General features: G+C 43.0%; 1 protein-coding gene across 1 annotated transcript; it reads left to right on the forward strand.

The window, feature by feature from the left end:
* Window positions 1-6,390: 6,390 nt before the first annotated feature.
* Window positions 6,391-15,050, forward strand: PSMA5 (proteasome 20S subunit alpha 5). Its single transcript, XM_088457313.1, has 9 exons — window positions 6,391-6,544; window positions 6,985-7,051; window positions 9,134-9,260; window positions 11,493-11,560; window positions 11,681-11,788; window positions 11,921-11,979; window positions 12,828-12,930; window positions 14,346-14,432; window positions 14,842-15,050. The coding sequence occupies exons 1-9, from the start codon at window positions 6,516-6,518 to the stop codon at window positions 14,917-14,919; spliced, it is 726 nt and encodes a 241-aa protein (XP_088313439.1). The 5' UTR covers window positions 6,391-6,515; the 3' UTR covers window positions 14,920-15,050.
* Window positions 15,051-17,076: the final 2,026 nt, after the last annotated feature.

The raw sequence follows: 17,076 nt of genomic DNA on the forward strand, positions 1-17,076 counted from the left end.
CCACTACTTTCCTTAGCATGTGTTTTAAAGTTTTATTAAACCTCTCCACTAACCCAACGGCCTGGGGATGGTACACAGAGGTTCTTAACTGGTCAATTTTAACTCCTTCACGATAACTCCTTCACGATTTTTTACATAAATGGGGTACCTTGGTCAGTCAGGATCTCCTTAGGTATACCCAACCTGCGAAAGACATGGACTAATTTTTTAGCAATGGTCTTGGTTGACGTATTGCGTAATGGTATCCCTTCCGGGTACCTGGCAGCGTAATCCATTATCACCATAATATATTGATGGCCCCGGGCAGATTTCATTAATGGCCCAACCAAATCCATAGCTATTCTTTCAAACGGAACCTCAATAATGGGTAACGGAACCAGGGGACTTTTGAAATGTGGCCTTAAAGCATGATACTGACATTCAGGGCAGGATGCACAATAGTCAGATACCTCTTTATGGACCCCAGGCCAAAAAAACCTCTGCACAATTTGGTCACTGGTTTTCTCTACCGCTAGGTGGCCTGCCGTTATATGACCATGGGCCAGATCTAACACTGTTCTTCTGTATGCTTTGGGAACTATTAATTGTTCCACAATATCTCCCCCCTTCTTAGTCACCTGTTATAACAAATCCTGACATACTGCCATGTGAGGATATGACAAAGGACTATCGGGGTCTATGAGTTTACCATTGATCACCTTGACATTCTCCCTGGCTTTTACCAGAGTAGGGTCATTTATCTGCTCCACGGCAAAGACCTCTCTTCTGACCTCTAAATCAGACAGACGATCAACTGGCTTCACAATACTACCCACCTCAGGGGGAGGCACATCACTTGGCAAGCCACCATCACGCTCCGCATTCTCTAGTTTGCCAATCATACTAGAAAAAGGGAACATCTCTGACTCTGCTACTACGGCAGTAACCCTCTCAAACGAGTCAGGGTGATTTACCTCTGTGCAAAATCGGCTTTCCCACAACTTTCAGAAGTGAGCAAAGTCTCTCCCCAATATTGCATCATACATTAAGCCATGTATCAAACCCACAGAAACTATCGCGGAACCACATGATGTCTCGATGTTCACTTCTGCAGTAATATAATAGCAAGTGTCCCCATGTATGCAGTTCACACCAATAGTTTTCCCCTTACGCTTCAAGGGGTTCACCAGCTCCTCCTTCACAAGTGTCACCAGGCTACCAGAATCTAACAGAGCCTCTACACGGTTGCCTTCTATAGTAAGTACACACATGTGCTTATCAGTCTCAGCCCACCGGTAGGCAGTACAGGCTGGCTGTGCAAAGAAAGACCCCCTGCGTTATACATGAGCAGTATCACATTGCATAGGTTCAGAGGTAAGTGGACAATTAGTTGCAATATGGCCGAAGCCACCACATCGGAAACACTGAATCAGATTATAATCTAGTCTTTTAACGGGGAAGGAACCTTTCTGGCCTGGCTGGCCTGTCTCCAGGTTCCTCACCCTCAGTTTTAGGTACATTCCATCGCCCAGCACCCTTCTCCCCTGGAACAGTCTTACCAGTGCCGATGGGAGTTCGCCGATGCACCATTTTGTCTCGGTGGGACACATTCATCAGCTCCTCAGCTGCCACGTACCTCTCCACCAGTTCGACTAGCTGGTCTGCGGACTTAGGGTCTGCATGGCTCACCCACTTGCGCAGAGACGCAGGTAGCGATCGCAGATACCGGTCCATCACGACTCTATCCACAATCTGTGGTCCTGTCAGCGTCTCGGGCTGTAGCCATTTTGTGGTTAGATGGACGAGGTCATGCATCTGTGAGCGTGGAGGTTTTTACATTTGGAACTCCCATCAGTGGACTCGTTGGGCCCGAACAAATGAGGTGACTCCCAAGCGGGTTAGGATCTCCCGTTTTAACTTTGCATAGTTCTTCCAGGCATAAATCATAGTAGGCCTTTTGTGGTTCTCCAGACAGGAAGGGTGCCACAAGACTTGCCCACTGCTCTTTAGGCCACTTCTCTATTTCGGCGGTTCTTTCAAAGGCTGTAAGGTACGCCTCCACATCATCACTCTGGGTCATCTTTTGCAGAAAGTGACTGGCCCATATGGTGTGAGTGTTAGTTAGAAAAGCAGGGGAAGCATCTCCAGACCGGACTACAAGTTGTTGTACCACCTCTTTTATGGCATGGCTGTTTTCTGCTATGGCCTGGCGGGTTTCCTCGAAGGTGACTTTTTGTTGCCTCTGGGCTGCCTCCAAGGTCAATAGTTGCACCTGGGTAGATTCCTGCTGAGCTCTGGTACCTTTCTGCTGAGCCCTGGTAGCTTCTTGCTGAATTTTGTTTGTTTCCTGCTGAGCTGCCATAGCTTGTAGCAAGGCCTTTACAACATCCTCCATGTTGTCTTTAGGGGTAGGCTGAAAGCAGAACCTGGCCTCTCTGAGCATCTGCTGATGCCACCCTCATGGATTCCACAACTTCGTGTCTGTCCCTTTAAATTTTAAAGGAAAATATTTCTTGCTGCAATTTCAGTGTGTGATTGCCCACATTCTCCACCAATTGTGATAAGGTCGGGGTAGCGGGTCCCTCTCCTAGGGTAGATGGACACCACCTTACACACAGCAGCCAGGAAACAGCACTCCAGTCGTGGATTTTTGAGCAAGCTGGACGGTGCCAGTTTTTATTGTGCAATTTCAACAATCAAATAATCAAAACTTAAAATAAACCCTAGCCCGGCTGGGCACTAGCTAGACAGCAAGTTCCCTATCTAACAGAACATAAACAAAATCCCCATTCACAGTACCTTATGGTTTACAGCCAACAGTGTCTCAGAGCAAGCTAACCTGCGGCCTGCTCTCCCAGGTATGAGACACTCAGCTACAACTGAACACAGCTTAGATCATCCAGTTCCAGCTGTAAGCCCTAATGAGCCTGCTACCAGGAGAAAGGCCCAAAGCCCGGAGTGGCCTGTGGATGGAGCCCTCCCTCTCCTCACATCCACACCCCCAGGAACCAAACCGGCTTTTCCAAAAGCCGACACTCTAGTCTGCTTACAAAACAGACTTCTCCTGGGGTTTTTTAGAACACATAGGCCAAAAACCTAGGACAAATGTACCTGCCATTGACCACTTTACCAGTGCTTCTATCACAATATCTATTGTATGACTATGGGGACAGGGTTAAAAACAAAGGCTCACTTTGGCTTTGCTAATGGCGCAGCATCTGCGAATTTGTACACAGTGTCTGTGCAAAAATATGCAAATGTCGCAGCCACCTGGATTTGGATTGAGATGCCCACTGGCGGCTCTGCAAATCCAAGCAACTGTATACAAAGATGCAGATCAGTTGATTATTGGACTTCTGAGTAACCCTATGGTTGCACAGATGGGCCGCTGGAACTGAGACGCCAGAGCCATTTTTCAGCATAAGGGATCGCAGTTGACATGCCCCAAAAAAGGTCGCAACACGCCTGCATTTGTGTCGATCCCCCCTCCTGCCTGTCAATCACTTTGCAAATAAATCCTCACTGCGAGCAACAACGAAACTGAATTTTGTGTGAAATTGCCCTGCACATGATCAGAAAACGAGCCCACTAGTGTATGAAAATGCAGTCAAACGCATTCTGACTAATCTACAGTTATGAATCTCTAGCCAAGTGGATGATTAACAATTTATTACTAATCACTAAAAGTACGGCACTATCTAGATACGCTTCACGGACCGGACCCTGACGTGATCAGTTACTGTCCAACGTCATTCCCCATTATGCACGTGGACAGAGAGGGGTATATAAACCTGTCGCGAGCAAAGCGAGCCTGCGAGGGGATACATTGCCTCATTTGGTGGCCTTTATGGGCATAGAACTGCACTTTCGTCCTCACCTCACGTCACTTTCAGGTCCTTACAATGAAGGGGAAATAAGCTCAACCCTAAAATTATTATTTCTAACCCTAACCAATTAAGCATTTGGCTAACTGGGTGGAGGACTGATTTTTAAGTGGATGACTAACAATAATCTTGTTTTAAAACTTTGTGGTGCACAAAACTAGTATCTCTAATTGGTCACAGTTGGACAGCTGCACATGCTTTTGCATGCAAAAAACATTGCTTAACATTACTAACCAAAGGTTTATAGTGAAGATCATTTGCAGTAGAGGATGTTTTTTATTGTTTGCACTTAATTGCTGGATTATGGGATTTTAAAGTTACATTGTTATAATTGCCTCACCGGCTGTGTGAAATTTATTGCTACGTATCAATTCTTTAAAAAAAAAAAAAATTTGTCTGACATGCAAGTGCCTTTTTTTATTTTTCTCTGGTCAATACATTGTCTGTCTATATAAACATATGTAACTTTATTGGTTCAATTCAAACAGCTACGAGGGGGGCAAGTTGCCTTTGCACCTGTCTGGAAATAAGAATCACAAAAGAACAGGCTTTTCAATTTGGCAGCGAGGAGGTCATTGGTGACCTTGGTGAGGGCAGTTTCGGTGGAATGCTTACTCAACAAATAGGGGCATATTCAATTACCCGCGGGACCTCTCCCGCGAGTAATTGATGGGTGAAAGTCCCGCGGCGCCGGTTAAAGCTATTCAATAGAATAGCTTTTTCCCCGCGTCCAAAAAACAGGACTTCCACGCGAGAACACACTGATTCCGCGAGAACTGCGGAATCAGTGTTAATATTGCTCGAGCGAGGCCGAATAGGGCGGCCTCACGCTGATTTTACCTCGCACCTACATGAGGTGCGAGGTAAAATCAAACAGCGGGGACTCGCGCGCGGGGTCTCAGAGACACCCGCGCGTGAAATCCCCGCTAATTGAATCCAAGCGCGTCAATTAGCCGCGGCTAATTGAATATGCCCCATAGTGTATGAAAAATAAAATACATTCTGCAAAGGCGCAGAGATGATATACTGTATGTGTAAACTAATACCCCTTTTCCACTGCTGCAATAACCCAGGTTATTGCCGGGTCTACCCGAGTCGTGGCTCAGTGGAAAAGGGTCCCTGAAAAATAACCAGGGCCAAGTGACCCAGGAATCCAATCCAGGTAGCTATCTGGGTCGGACCCAGGATGGACCCGGGTAATGGTGCAGTGTAAAAGGCGCGACCCGGGTTATCCAACCTGGGTCATGCCTAAAATTAGCTGATTGGTGGTTGTGGGGCAGTCACCTCCCACTTTTTATGTCCTCACAAGTTTAGCAGGGCAGACCCGGGTACAGTGTGAATGGGGCTGACCTGGGAATAACCCAGATCGAAGGTGCAGTGTAAATGGGGTCTGACCTGGGTTGGAACCATGTCCGAAAACCCAGGTCGGATTTCTGGTGGAAAAGGGTTATAAGGCTGAGCCAAGCAGCAAAGAAGACATGATCAAAACATGGAAGGAACATGAAGTTGTCTCAGATGGTGACTTCAGAGTTGAGAAAATGTTGGGAAATTTCCACAACAAATATTCAGAGAAGCTACAGTAAAGGGGTCAATTCATCATTACTAAATGGCCCGTTGCACATGCGGAAATGCAAGTTTACGCATATTTAAGCTAACAGGCCATTCATCTTAAAGTTATCGGAGTTTGCCTGCAAGTACAAATGCGCCATCTCAAGATAGCGCTTGTTCTCAGAGCCCCGCTCCTTCCTATGGGAAGGAGTTCCGGGGAGGCGATGAGGGATCCGTGAGGCTCCCTCCGCCACCTCCTCACTGCCTCCCCAGCAGCTTTAAGTATGGTCACATGCACAGAAGCCGGCAATGGGACATGTAAGTAACATTGCTACAGAAGAGCAGCTGTGCCCTGCACGTCCCCGCACTGGAGCTGAATTGCTCTGGTGATAAATTGTCCCCCATGTCAAGGATGAATAGACCCCTCAGTATTAATCCATATTTGGTGACTATGAGGAGAATACCACAGTATGCATTCGGCTCATTCACAGATATGTAGATTATTGCAGTACCTGTGCTGAAAATGTAAAGAGACAAAAAAAAATATTTTAAACAATGCAGCACCTTGACAACATTAGCACGTACATGCATGCAAGCGTGGCGGCTATTGCAGGGGAGGGTTCCAGTAATTTTTGCAAAGAGTAGCCCAAGGCTAGAGCAGCACAACACCATCTCCAGATGGCATAAGCTGCGGAGCCTAGCTTGGTAAATCTGGCAGCTTTGCATCCCTCATAGAAACCTATAGGGGTTGCGGCTGCTGTCAGAATTGGAGAGATCACAGCAAATATTGGGTATAGGTACTTGCGGACGCAAAGATTTATTGATAAGTAGGCCCATGAGCAGTCTCATCATCACCATCGCTTTATTCTAGCACACTCATCAGCAGATGAGATGACAAACTACATTTACCGTCATGACTTGCGGGCTTCAGTTCCTCGTCACGTGACTCTAGTGTTTCAGTCACGTGCTGCTACTTTCTACCAATCAGCAGCACAGCGGGGCGATGCGCATGCGTGGTGTGTGCCGGTAGGTGTGTAGGCCGCAGTGAGTTAGCAGCGGCTGTTCCTGCTCTTGTTGCTGAGCTCAGAGTCCTGTAGCGGCATCATGTTCTTAACACGTTCCGAGTACGATAGGTGAGGACCGAGTTGCGTTGTGTGATACTGTCTGTGTTACATACATGCCCTGTGTGCAAGTGATGCAGCATCTCCTGGCTGTATAGACTCCTTGGGAAGTATAGGGGGTGTGTGGTTGCGCTACGGGAATAATTGCTCCTTAGGGCACTAGGTATGTATGGGCAGGGGGGCAGAGTTATGGGGATGAGGAGGTAAATTGGCAGAGAGCATGCATTGTCGTTGTCTATAAGTGTGACATGGAGTGCTAGGTATGCCGGCCTGTAGGTGCACCTGCAGAGATCTGCCTGGATTAGTAATATTGTACCAGGCATATTTGCAGTTTATAATGCGCAGTTGTCCTCCCTAGTGTAGAATGTATGTCAGATGTCTCCATTGTTCATTTTCAGATCGTTCTACCTGTGCAGTATGTGTAACCTGTATGTTATCTTTGTTCTTCTTAGGGGAGTAAACACCTTCTCTCCAGAAGGCAGACTCTTTCAAGTAGAATATGCCATAGAAGCTATAAAGGTAACCCGAGCCACTTCTGCTCCTCCTCCTCCTTTTAGACAGAAAGTGAAAGTATGTACATTTCAGCTTGTAAATGGCTGTAACAGCTCACTAGACAGTTTTTGGATGTTTCCTCCAGGTGAACTTTGTTAACCCATAATTTCTCTGTTCAGTGTAAGTAGTAGTACCTATTTGAACAGCCAGTACAGACCTCTGAAATCTACAGAGGCATACTGTGCAACCTTTCCGATCCCATCCCTCCTTGTCTCTGTACAATAAAGCCAACAAGAATTTGAAGACAAATTTACCCATTATCACCGGCTTCCCAACACACACACATCCATCACTGGTCTCTTAATGGTGTAGATTTCCCCCATACCAGTATTTGTGCACCTTCGCTGTTCTGCTTGTACTTATATTAAAACGCAATCAGAACTTCCAGGGAGCATCCTCTGCCTGACTCTCGCTCTTCACATGTTCTCATGAATTGTGCAGGTAAGCCAGCCCAAAATTGTTCCACTATGATGGTCCCAATTAAATATATTATAAATAAAACAAAACACAGATTATACCAAAAATGTTGCAGTGCTAGAAATGAGAATTCAGAGATAATTCACAACAGAAATACAGAAGTCCATTTTATTATACAATATAAAATTATCCCAGGGAATTGGACTTTTTATAATTGCATAATATCACCACCAGGCCAAACAGATCAATATAAATAAATGCACTGTATAAGTCCAGCTTCTTTCCGTTGATAATATTAATTTATAGTCTCCGGGGGCGATTCAGTTGATCTTTACGTCTCAGTAATTAATTGGCGCCCAATGTTGCAATTCCAATGTTTTAAGCACCCTAATTATCAAGCACTTAGCGGCCAAATAGACTGGGTTTAGCTGTATAAAACGGCTAAAGTCTAGGTTAGGAGGCACAAACTCCCTAAACCAGGACTTATTGCACATTTCTGCTGGGGGCGGGCTGAAAAGCCAGCACTGGTTGCTCCATCAAGGCGTGAATAATTGAATTGCTCCATTGGGCGCCCGTCGCTACCAGCTGCAGGCATAAACAATTGAATTGCCGCCTCTTAGAGGAATATATATTTATTGTATAACGGAATAACATGTGACATTATGTGCATATATACCCACACATGTGGAGTGATAGACTGGACGTTCTATTTTACAATTTTCTGAAACAATTTTTAACCACAATTTGTTTTTTTTCTTCAGAACGTATTAATATACTTTTAATATTTTGCTATTAAATGGGTTTACTTTTTATGTTTTAAATTTTGATTCTTTAAAATTTCACTGATGTGTTCACCTTGAAACTACATCTTTCCTTTTTGGGAAGTACATTTGTAGTTGGTAGAACCTCACCCATATACAGATATTTTGATACCTTTTAATAGAAGAGACATCTGAATCGACCTGTGCAAACAACTATCTCCACAAGAAAACAATTTTTTGTGCTGGGGACATCTCGTGCCAATAGTGCTGAGTGGTAATAACTAATCTAATTAGGTAACTGGAGGCTGCCTCTGAGTATCACCTAATCATAACTTCTTTCTTCAAAAATGCTTTTATGAAAACAAAGAAGAATTGAAAGATCGCTTTCTGAAGCTCTTTAAAGAAGTGATAAATATCATAAGAGTCTAAAATGGATACAAAAATGTAGGTAAAATGGTCATCTTTATGACCCTCCCCAGCCAGGACAGCCTCAACAACCACCGTTTAAAATTTTTTTTTTTAAATTGTTAATGGGGAGGGGGGTGGTTCAGATTGAATAGATTGGTATTATTTTTAATAAGGTAGCCCCTATGTATCTAGTATGCAAGTGGTGAAATCTAAATTGAAAAGACTCTTGTAATCCTCTAATCTCATTGAGCAATAGATTAATCTAACAGCATTATTTAGTTTTTCTTGTACTTTATACCTAATGTTTTTGTATGACCATATACAGCATCCTTGTCCATGCAGCCACGTTAGTCTAATTTGTTCTCCCTCTGTATGTTTGTGATCTGAAAATGTGATTTTATGTTTAATTTCATAATGCTCTCTGTTGTCTGCATAGTAATATTAAACCATCATTTGCTTTCAGCTTGGCTCCACAGCCATCGGTATCCAGACGTCTGAAGGGGTATGTCTTGCGGTGGAGAAACGGATCACGTCACCACTGATGGAGCCCGGTAGTATCGAGAAAATTGTAGAAATAGATGCACATATAGGTAATGTGTTTTGTATACTGCTGTTAAACGCAAATTCATTGTGTAAATAAGAGCAAGAATAAAAACTAACAGCACTCATAGGGGGTCATTCAGACCCACTCGCGAGCGGCAGTATGCTCGCAAGTGGGTCGATGTTCCCCACTGCGCACGGCGGAGGGAGCTCCATCGTGCGCATGCGCGAGACCCCGCGAGCGACGGGCTTCCCATCGCTCCGAGTCTCGCACCAAAGGGGGCGTGCTGTCGATGTTGATTGACAGCACGCCCCCTTTGGTGGGTGTGCCTGGGGCGTGGCTGCCAGACGGAGGCGTTCCCATGGGAACGCCTACCGTCTGAAGCCGGCCCCACTGACATCACTAGTGATGTCAGTGGGAGTGATTTTGGCTCTGATAGAGCCAAAATCACTCCAGGGCTTGTGGCTGGGAAACCCGACCACAGGGTTTCCCTCGCAAGTCCGATGATCGCGACCATCTCTTTGGCCGCTCGTATATGCTGTGAGTGGTGACCCACAGCTATACGAGCGTCCAGGAGGACACTCCATTTTAATGGAGGAGGGCCCTGATTCAGAGCGAGCGCTCTGGTCAGAGCGTCCGGCTCTGAATCAGGCGCATAATTCATTATCATAAAGAGTAATTGTACAGGGTTGGAAAAAAAATGTTCAACCAGTTTTTTTGGCATTAATGTTTTAATAATAATAAAAAGAATCCTGCATATTAATCTTGTGAAATGATGATGGTGTGCTATGTATTAGAAATCTTGTCAAGCATGTTTTATTGCTTTCTAACCAGGATTGAAAAAGAAAAAAAAAACTTATTTAAGAACAAAAAAAAAAAAATGTCTTTTTCCAACCCTGATTGCACACAGTTGCCTTGCCTAAAATGTTGCAACCACTTTTAGCAGCGCTTAGAGAATTACCTAGTGTAACTGAATAGTTTCTATACAAAACTTCTAGGAGCCAAATATATTTTTTAATCACTGCCGCCCACCCAGGACTGCAGCAAAGTGCTGAATGCACTTTGTGTCTACCAGAGGAGTGCTTTTTGGTGGTTCACTGTATGGACTAATTCTCTAAAACAACAGAAGTGTTATAAGCTCAAAATCGTATGTTGTATTGGGCTTGATTCATAGTAAGCAAACATGACTGTTTGCGTGCTACTCAGATTATGATAGATCTGTACTGCGCATGTGCAGGTCTCTCTGCGAGATCGCTCGCAATTCCAAGCTGCAGCCTGATTGGCAGGCAGAGTCTGTTTGGGAGCGGGGCTGGGCTCCATTCCGAGAAACAGGCGTGTGTCGTCCCCGTTTTCTGGGACTACCGAGGCCAGGTTCTGCATCTTCAGGTGCAGGCTTACTAGCCTCGGCACCGGAGCTACGAGGGGCAATCTGAGTAACCTCAGGGTCACTCAGATTGCCAATGGTGTCGCAGATAATCCCATGCTGCGTCTTAGGATGCAGCACTTGGATCTGCGATGCACTCATATGCAAATGCAGCAGGAGATGTCTATTTACACCAGATGTATCCTGCTGCATTTGAATATGAGTTGTACCGTATTGCACAGCCCCTTCCCTACGGCTGTGCAATACCGTACAAGTTTGAATCAAGCCCTAATTCCCTTTAATTCTATTTTATGCTGTCCCCAATTTATATTAAATCATTGCAAAGTATAAAATTCATATGGTTCAAACTTCGTTCTCCTTAACGCCATTTTTTAATAATTAAAGTTCCTTGGTTTGGCATTTTAAAGAGAACCTGATATGTTTTGGAATATTCCTTTGTACACAATCGGTTGCATGCCTAAATGTAAGAAAACAAACGTGTGTCCACAGTAGCGCCTGATTAAACAGCATGCACATAGCCAGTTAACATGTCAATTTCCTTGGGGTACTAGGTCATCGTAAGAGAACATGAAAAATACTTAAAGGGGTTCTTCATTTTTTGAGAACTCCATTGTATAATGTATGTGTTGCCACACGTATCAGCCGCGTGGTCATCCCTCTTTTAGTACTTTTATCATGACCTTAAATAAGAGAGATGGATCCATTTATATCACTGCTTATCAGCAATATTGGTAAGCTTTCACAAGGCATCCCAGATATAAAATGGAGGAACAGCTCCCAGACTGGTGTAGGTAGTGAGATGCTTATTGTAAAGCTTTTATATTCATCTACATGATTTCCACATTTTTACTAACATTTGACTGGGCTTCATTTGTATCACTCTTGTCTTTCCCAAAGGCTGTGCAATGAGTGGATTAATTGCAGATGCCAAGACCCTAATCGACAAAGCTAGAGTTGAAACTCAGGTATGAAGAACATTTCTGTATGTCTGCTGCAAATTTTAGCTGTCTGGGTTAAGTACAAAATCACACATTTCACAATCTGTATTTGTTTTTCTGACAATTCCATTCCTATACGTCTTCCAGAATCACTGGTTCACATACAATGAAACGATGACTGTGGAGAGTGTCACGCAAGCTGTGTCCAATCTAGCACTACAGTTTGGGGAGGAGGATGCTGATCCTGGAGCTATGGTAAGTACTTATCTATTCTATGCAATTCTTCAGCCCCTTTTTTTTTCTGGTTTAACACCTTACATTTCCTTTCTTGGCACTTACATTTTGTGTACATTTTCCTTGTTTATCCGGTCTTTCTTTTTCATTTAGAGTCGCCCGTTTGGGGTAGCTCTACTGTTTGGTGGAGCAGATGAGAAAGGACCTCAGCTGTAAGTGTATCATTTTTATTTTGTTATTGTGAAATTAATTCCTGGTTGTTTTAACCCTAGAAAAATAACCTTATAAGAAAAAGTTTCATAACAGCTAATCTGGGCCTGTGATACCAGTAAAATGAGAAATCCGTAGTATCCAGAAAAATAACATTTATTGAACAATGTTGCAACACATGGCTACTATATGTTTTAAACAAGTAATTACAACTGCAAAATATATATTTTTCATTCAAATACAATCAGAACAAATCATTGCCCGATGATACTGGTATCACTGGTATCTCTTGGCTTGTGGTACTGGATCACTGGTATCTCTTGGCTTGTGGTAGACCTGTATTGGTTCCAACTGCTGGTGCATATTTTTGCAGTATGTCCTGTAACAACATCTTAACTGAGCGAGGTAAAGTTGCTACGTGAATGTTCTTTATTGGAGAGTTAAGCTGCATACACACGTAAAGATTTTCTGTCCAACCATCCAACTAGTTGATTGGTTGGAATGAAAATCTGGTAAGGTATGAAAGCAAATGACAATAGCAAATTTGCTCCCAAACACCGGAAAATGGACAAAACTGTTTGAACAAATTGTTTATTTCAAACATTTAACAAACTTGTCTGACGACCATTTTCATAGTTTTCTGGCATGTAGGAGCAAATTGCTGATCATCATTTACTCCCATACGTTATCAGATTTTCATTCCAACCAATCAACTAGTTGGATGGTTGGACAGAAAATCTTTACGTGTGTATGCAGCTTTAGAACTGGGTGGGTGAGGCTAGACCCATGGTTAGTGTTCTAGGGTTAAATCCATAAATGTCTCCTTACGTGTCCTCTCTGTGTACTGCAGTTTTCACATGGATCCCTCTGGGACTTTCGTGCAATGTGATGCTAGAGCCATTGGATCTGCTTCTGAAGGGGCACAGAGCTCATTGCAGGAGGTGTATCATAAGGTAATATTGAAGCCTAGTGTTGTCTTCAATCTCAAACACACTACAAAATATGAAAAACACATTTTCTAATGACCTTACACGTGGTTAAGCAAAGTATAGAAACATATGCATAGCTCTGTCCTGAATTTATAATTACTCAATACATTGTATTGTTGAAGACTTCTACCAGGTACAGCACTTAAAACAGTACAAATATAGTATACTAGCGACCCACTCCAGCTTCGCACGGGAGAAATTTTGAATGTACGGCAAATTTACGTCTTTTTTTTTTTTTTAACCGTGGTCTTATAGGAGTGCCTTGTAGATCACATTAGTTGTATGTCCTCCTGGCGTCAGCAGGAAAATATTTAGTTTTGACATGACGCACCCAAGGGCCACGTAAAGTTGTCCATGAGCAAAACAGTCTCCACTCCAGCCACGTTAAATGTGTCCCTGTGCTTTGTGATGCCAAAGCAGACTCTTACCGGGAATTGGACTTGTTTGAAATTGAAAGAATCGTTTTTCTCACAGATGAAATAGGAGCGGTAAAAAAAGGAGAAACTGAAATTTTGCATCAGTAAACAGAGATAACATCATAATATGTATCAATCTCTACATGGTATGATATAAAGTCCATTGTTGTGATGTCTATAAGGGTTTAGGCAGCGGTAGCCAAGAAAGCACTTGGATGGCAGTTTTTTAATTGACTTGATTCATTAAAATCGTCTCTGCTCCACTCTCTTTTGTCATACATTAATGCAGTGGTTCTCAAACTCTGTCCTCAGGACCCCACACAATGCACGTTTTCCAGGTCACCCAGCAGGTGCACAGGTGTAGTCATTACTCGCTGACACTTTTTAAAAGATCCACAGGTGGAACCTAATTATTTCACTTTTGATTCTGTGAGGAGACCTGGAAAACGAGACCTGTTTGGGGTCCTGAGGACCGAGTTTGAGAACCTGTGCATTAATGTTTCATACACCTAAACTTTTCTCGACAAATGCTCTATAGCAGGGGTAGCCAACCTCGGTCCTCGATAGCTACCAACAGTTCATGTTTTCCAGTTCACCCAGCAGGTGCACAGGTGTGGTTATTACTAACTGATATATTTGAAAAGATCCACAGGTGGAGCTAATTATTTCACTTGCGATTCTGTGAGGAGACCTGAAAAACATGCACTGTTGGTAGCTCTTAAGGACCAGGGTTGGCTCTATAGAATAGTGAAAACTGCATCAAAATCCATCCAGTGGTTCTCGAGATTAGCCCGAACAAACAGACAGATGCCTATCAAGGACTTTATTTTATACTATGAATTGATACTTTATATAAAGTGTGTACTATTAGGAACCATGGGTGGAATGCTTATGTTGGCGAGACTTGCTGGGTTAATTCAATGACCATTATAGACAAAAAATAAAAAATGTATTTGTTTTTAGTCAATGACGCTGAAAGAGGCCATCAAGTCTTCACTCACAATCCTAAAGCAGGTGATGGAAGAGAAGTTGAATGCCACAAACATTGAGGTATGGTTTTTTTATCCAGCATAAATTACCATGAATATGTGAAACAGCCCTTCAGCGAAGTATAAGAATTTCCATTTGTTAATGGTCACATACTGTTGCTTTTATTTTTTCACCATGTGTTTGAGCAGTCTTTTATGTTTAATGCTTCCTGCCTTGTGCAGGAAGTGGACACTGTTTTCTCTACTCATCTGAAAAAGGCAGCTCTAATATTTCAGCCTGTTCTAGAGACCAGAATTGATCCTGTCATTCTGCGGAGGGGAGGTGGGCCTGTCTAATGAGCTATTCTGGTTGCAGGTGGCTATATTTGGGGCATTGCACTAGCAGAGATTTTTTTGTTGACATCAATCACACTCACAACAGCTGCTCACTCCATCTCCCACCCACAACTGTTCTTCTCTACCTTTTTCAGCTTGCCACAATAGAGCCTGGGAAGAAGTTTCATATGTACTGCAAGGAAGAGATGGAAGAGGTTATAAAGGACATTTGAGCGCAATCGCTAGACTCACCAGAGCAGATTGGACCACAGCTGCCAGTTCCTGCGTAGTTTTTTTTTATGATTGTGTCTGTATATAAACGCAGGTTCTAGTTGCCTAAAATAAACCATTTTCTTACTCTGAATTGTAGTGTTAACATGCATGGGTAATGTAATATGTTTAACTGAATACTTCAGATGTGTGAGTGAAACAATTTGAAAGCTATATTAATAATGCAATAACCTCTTTAAAGAGCACGTAAGATACACTATTTGACAATATACAAGGATTGTTCAAAAAATAATGCCTAAATGCTCACAACTCCAAATTTTATTATAGATACAGATTTGAAAATTTGCAGTAAAATACTTTGAAGTCTTAGTAACAGAATGACTCTACTCAAAAAATTCACCATCTGTCCTCAAACATTTTCTCCACCTCTCTACCCAATCTGTAAATTCACTTTGGAAAAATTCCAGTGGTTGGTGTTTGACCCAGGAACTTATGGCGTTTTTAACCACCTCTATGTCTTCAAAATGTTGCCCCCGGAGACAGTATTTGAGAGGGCCAAACAGATGAAAGTCAGAAGGGGCCAAATCAGGACTGTATGGTGGATGTGGCATTATTGCCCACCCAATTTTGGCAATGGCCGCAGATGTTGCCATCGAAGTGTGAGGTCTGGCATTGTCGTGGTGTAAGATGACATTTGACAGTGGAATTGTTGACCATTTTTTGTGGATGGTTTCTTTCAGCTTCTTAAGTGTAATAATGTATCGATCACTGTTGATTGGTTTGGTTCCAAGTAATTGCTGAGAATAACACCTGGGCAATACCAGAAGAATGTGGCCATGGCTTTGTTTACGGATTGCTGTGATTTAAACTTTTTTGGCCTAGGTGAACATTGGTATTTCCATTGCTTTGATTGGTCCTTTGTTTCTGGGTCATAAAGGAATACCCAGGTCTCATCTCCTGTAATGACATTTTCCAAAAACGTCTCAGGGCTGGCTTCAAAGTTGGTCAAAAGGTCATTGCACACTTCCACCCTCTGGGCCTTATGATCCCTGGTTAATTGCTTTGGAACCCATTTAGCACACACTTTACGATATCCCAAATCATTGATTAGTGTTTCTACAGTACCATGGCTACATTCCAGTTCATCACTGATATCTCTGATGGTCACACGACGGTCTTTCCGAATCATGGCATCGACTTTGTGTCGGTCCTCTGCTGTCACTACAGTTGATGGTCTGCCACCACGAGGTTTGTCGCACACGGACGATTCACCCGATTAAAAACACTTCATCCACCTTCTGACATTGCTATAGTCAATTGTACGCTCGCCATACACTTTTTACAGTCTTCTGTGGATTTCTGTAGCACTGCAGCCTTCTTTTTCCAGAAATTCAATGACTGCTCTTTGTTTCATCCTGGATTCCATGGTATTTCTTGGACTACCTAAACAAAAATACATATATAGCTAGCAGACATATATAAACTACAAACTGACAAAGTTTCAAATAAATATTGCATATTATTTCAGAGTTATGAGCATTTAGGCATTACTTTTTGAACAACCCTCATATATTAAATGATGTATATTAGTGAGTAGAATCATGAATAATATACTTGACTAAATATATCAGTAATGCTCTATCACAAAGTTATACTTAAAGGGGAATGATAGGGTAACAACGATCAAAGCAATTTGGGGCCCCTGCAGAGCTGAACGCAAGTCTGTTTATGTGGATGGATCTTGTGTGTTTTCCCACTGCACATGCTGCATAGCCGAGTACACACATGTACAGGTGATTCAGTTATATGCAACTCAGTTGTAGCTGAATGTACTTAACTGGGTGTTCGTAACTAGGTAAAGTTTGGGAAGGGCATGTTGCTGGATATGTGGGCTATGCAGAGTTGTGCATTAATAAGCCTGTTTTCAGTGTGATCTCTTGCACAGAGGACAGGGCTGGTGCAATTGCTGATTGATAACTGCTATGAAGCAAAGTGTTTGCATAGGGGTGGTGTGGTGACATATATGCTTGCAGCAGTGCATATGGGCTTCTATCCACATCTTTATCAGTGCACCCAATGTGGGTGTAATTAAGCATGGCCAGTTTGCCTTCATGTCTGCATCAACTTATTTGAATTGAAAAATTTTGTTCAGACAAGTT

Source organism: Taudactylus pleione, unplaced genomic scaffold (genome assembly GCF_031769625.1).
Source record: "Taudactylus pleione unplaced genomic scaffold, aTauple2 ptg000755l, whole genome shotgun sequence".
In the NCBI taxonomy this organism is placed as follows: Eukaryota; Metazoa; Chordata; class Amphibia; order Anura; family Myobatrachidae; genus Taudactylus; species Taudactylus pleione.

What these genes read in the sequence shown, in the direction of transcription:
- PSMA5 (XM_088457313.1), top strand. Translation starts at nt 6,516, where the DNA reads ATGTTCTTAACACGTTCCGAGTACGATAG. An exon ending in AAGCTAGAGTTGAAACTCAG is followed by an intron (nt 11,561 to 11,680) that starts GTATGAAGAACA and finishes TACGTCTTCCAG; the next exon opens with AATCACTGGTTCACATACAA. An exon ending in ATGCTGATCCTGGAGCTATG is followed by an intron (nt 11,789 to 11,920) that starts GTAAGTACTTAT and finishes TTTTTCATTTAG; the next exon opens with AGTCGCCCGTTTGGGGTAGC.